The sequence below is a fragment of the Vigna angularis genome, chromosome 11 (genome assembly GCF_016808095.1).
Source record: "Vigna angularis cultivar LongXiaoDou No.4 chromosome 11, ASM1680809v1, whole genome shotgun sequence".
Lineage (NCBI taxonomy): Eukaryota > Viridiplantae > Streptophyta > Magnoliopsida > Fabales > Fabaceae > Vigna > Vigna angularis.
Window position 1 is genome coordinate 11,982,660 of NC_068980.1, and position 1,819 is coordinate 11,984,478.

At 35.8% G+C, this 1,819-nt stretch overlaps 1 protein-coding gene across 1 annotated transcript; it reads left to right on the top strand.

Annotated features, from left to right (window-relative positions):
- Nucleotides 1–714: 714 nt before the first annotated feature.
- On the top strand, nucleotides 715–1,398 carry LOC108332809 (uncharacterized). The gene has a single exon (XM_017568112.2). It carries the CDS (start codon nucleotides 715–717, stop codon nucleotides 1,396–1,398), a length of 684 nt encoding a protein of 227 aa, XP_017423601.2.
- Nucleotides 1,399–1,819: the final 421 nt, after the last annotated feature.

Sequence of the window (1,819 nt, forward strand, 5' to 3'; positions counted from 1 at the left end):
GTGTGATTTGGTACACTTGTCAATCCATTAAAAAGTTTTTGGCGTCGTTGTCGGAGACTCACGATTTAAACCATTCTATATTTGTGATTCTTAATTAATTTTGGCTTTATTTTATTTTATTTTGTTTTATTTTATTTTCGTATCTTTAATTTTTAATTTTATTTTTATTTTTGCTAACAATATTTTCTAGAATTTTTAGCTTGCAGGATGCAATTCGAACAAGTTGTCAGTCAACAACAATGGCAGCAACAACCTTCTCTATCAGAAAGATGGGCTAAGATGGATGACACCCTTCAATAGTTACTACAGGTGTCTGATTCTCATCATAAAAGCAATCAAGCAGCATTCAAGAGGATAGAGAAGCAGCTCTGTCACATGATTCAGAAGCTGGATGATCTATGGAGTAACCTGAAAGCCAACTCCAAAGAAGAATGCAACGTTATTGTTACTAGAAGTGGCAAAGTTTTAGATGAGAGGTTGAGTGAAAAAGAAGAGAGAGAAAAAAAAGAAAAAGAAGAGAGAGAGAAAAGAAAAAGAGAGAGAAGAAAAAAAAAAGAGGAAGAAGATGAGAGAAAGAAAAAATAATCTTATGAAAAGCCCCTTCCTTATCCAAAGAATTATTCCAGAAAGGAAAAAGTAAAACAATTTGAGCGTTTCATGGAAATCTTCAAGAAATTGGAGATTAATATACCCTTCTCTGAAGCTCTGCAACAAATGTCTTCATATGCTAAATTTTTGAAGGAGCTCCTCACAAAGAAAATGAAGTACATTGAAGAAGAAACTATTGAAGTTCAAGGAAACTGTAGTGCTATCATACAAAAGCTCCTACCCCCTAAGTATAAAGATCCAGGAAGTTTCATCATTCCCTGCATTATAGGGAATATCTCTGTTGGAAAATCACTTATTGATCTGGGAGCCAGTATTAATCTCATGCCGTTATCCATGTTTGAAAAGATTGAGGGGTTGGAACTCAAGCCTACTCGGACGACTCTTCAACTTGCAGACAGATCTCTGAAATATCCTTATGGGGTAGCTGAAGATGTGCTTGTGAAAGTAGATAAATTTCTTTTTCCTGTGGACTTTCTCATCATGGAGATGGAGGAGGATGTGAATGTACCTCTTATTCTTGGGAGATCTTTTATGAAGACAACAAGAGTTTTGATTGATGTGGAAAATGGCAAACTAAAGGTAAGAGTGCAAGATGAAGAAGTAAATTTTGATGTCTTTAAAGCCATGTCTCACCCAAAAGATGATAAGGAATGTTTTTATCTTGATGCACTTGATGAAATTTGCATGATCCAAGAAAACAACGCAAGTGATACTCTTTCTTTGGAGGAAATACTAGTTGACACTTGTGAAGAGCTGAATGAAAAAGAAGAGGAACTAATTGATGAATGATTGACTGATCTGGAAGAATTAAAAAAGGATCCTTTGCAAAATACAGAAGAAAAAGCCAAGGAAAGCAAAAGGGAGCTGAAGATGTTACCGCCACACTTGAAATATGTGTTTCTAGAAGAAGGTGGAAACAAACCAGTTATCATCAACAACTCTCTCTCTCCCAAAGAAGAAGAAAAGTTGGTAGAAATACTCAAAGCCAACAAAGGAGCGATTGGATGGTCAATCTCAAATCTCAAAGGTATAATTCCAACATATTGTATGCACAAGATATTCATGAAAGATGAGTACAAACCAGTTGCTCAACCATAAAGGAGGCTCAATTCAGTGATGAAGGAGGAGGTGAGGAAAGAAGTGTTAAAGTTACTTGAAGCTGGCATTATTTATCCTATCTCTAACAGTGCATGGGTAAGCCCAGTACAGG

Bases quoted from the DNA above. Each gene is read 5' to 3' on its own strand.
- LOC108332809 (XM_017568112.2), top strand. From the start codon at position 715: ATGTCTTCATATGCTAAATTTTTGAAGGAGCTCCTCACAAAGAAAATG.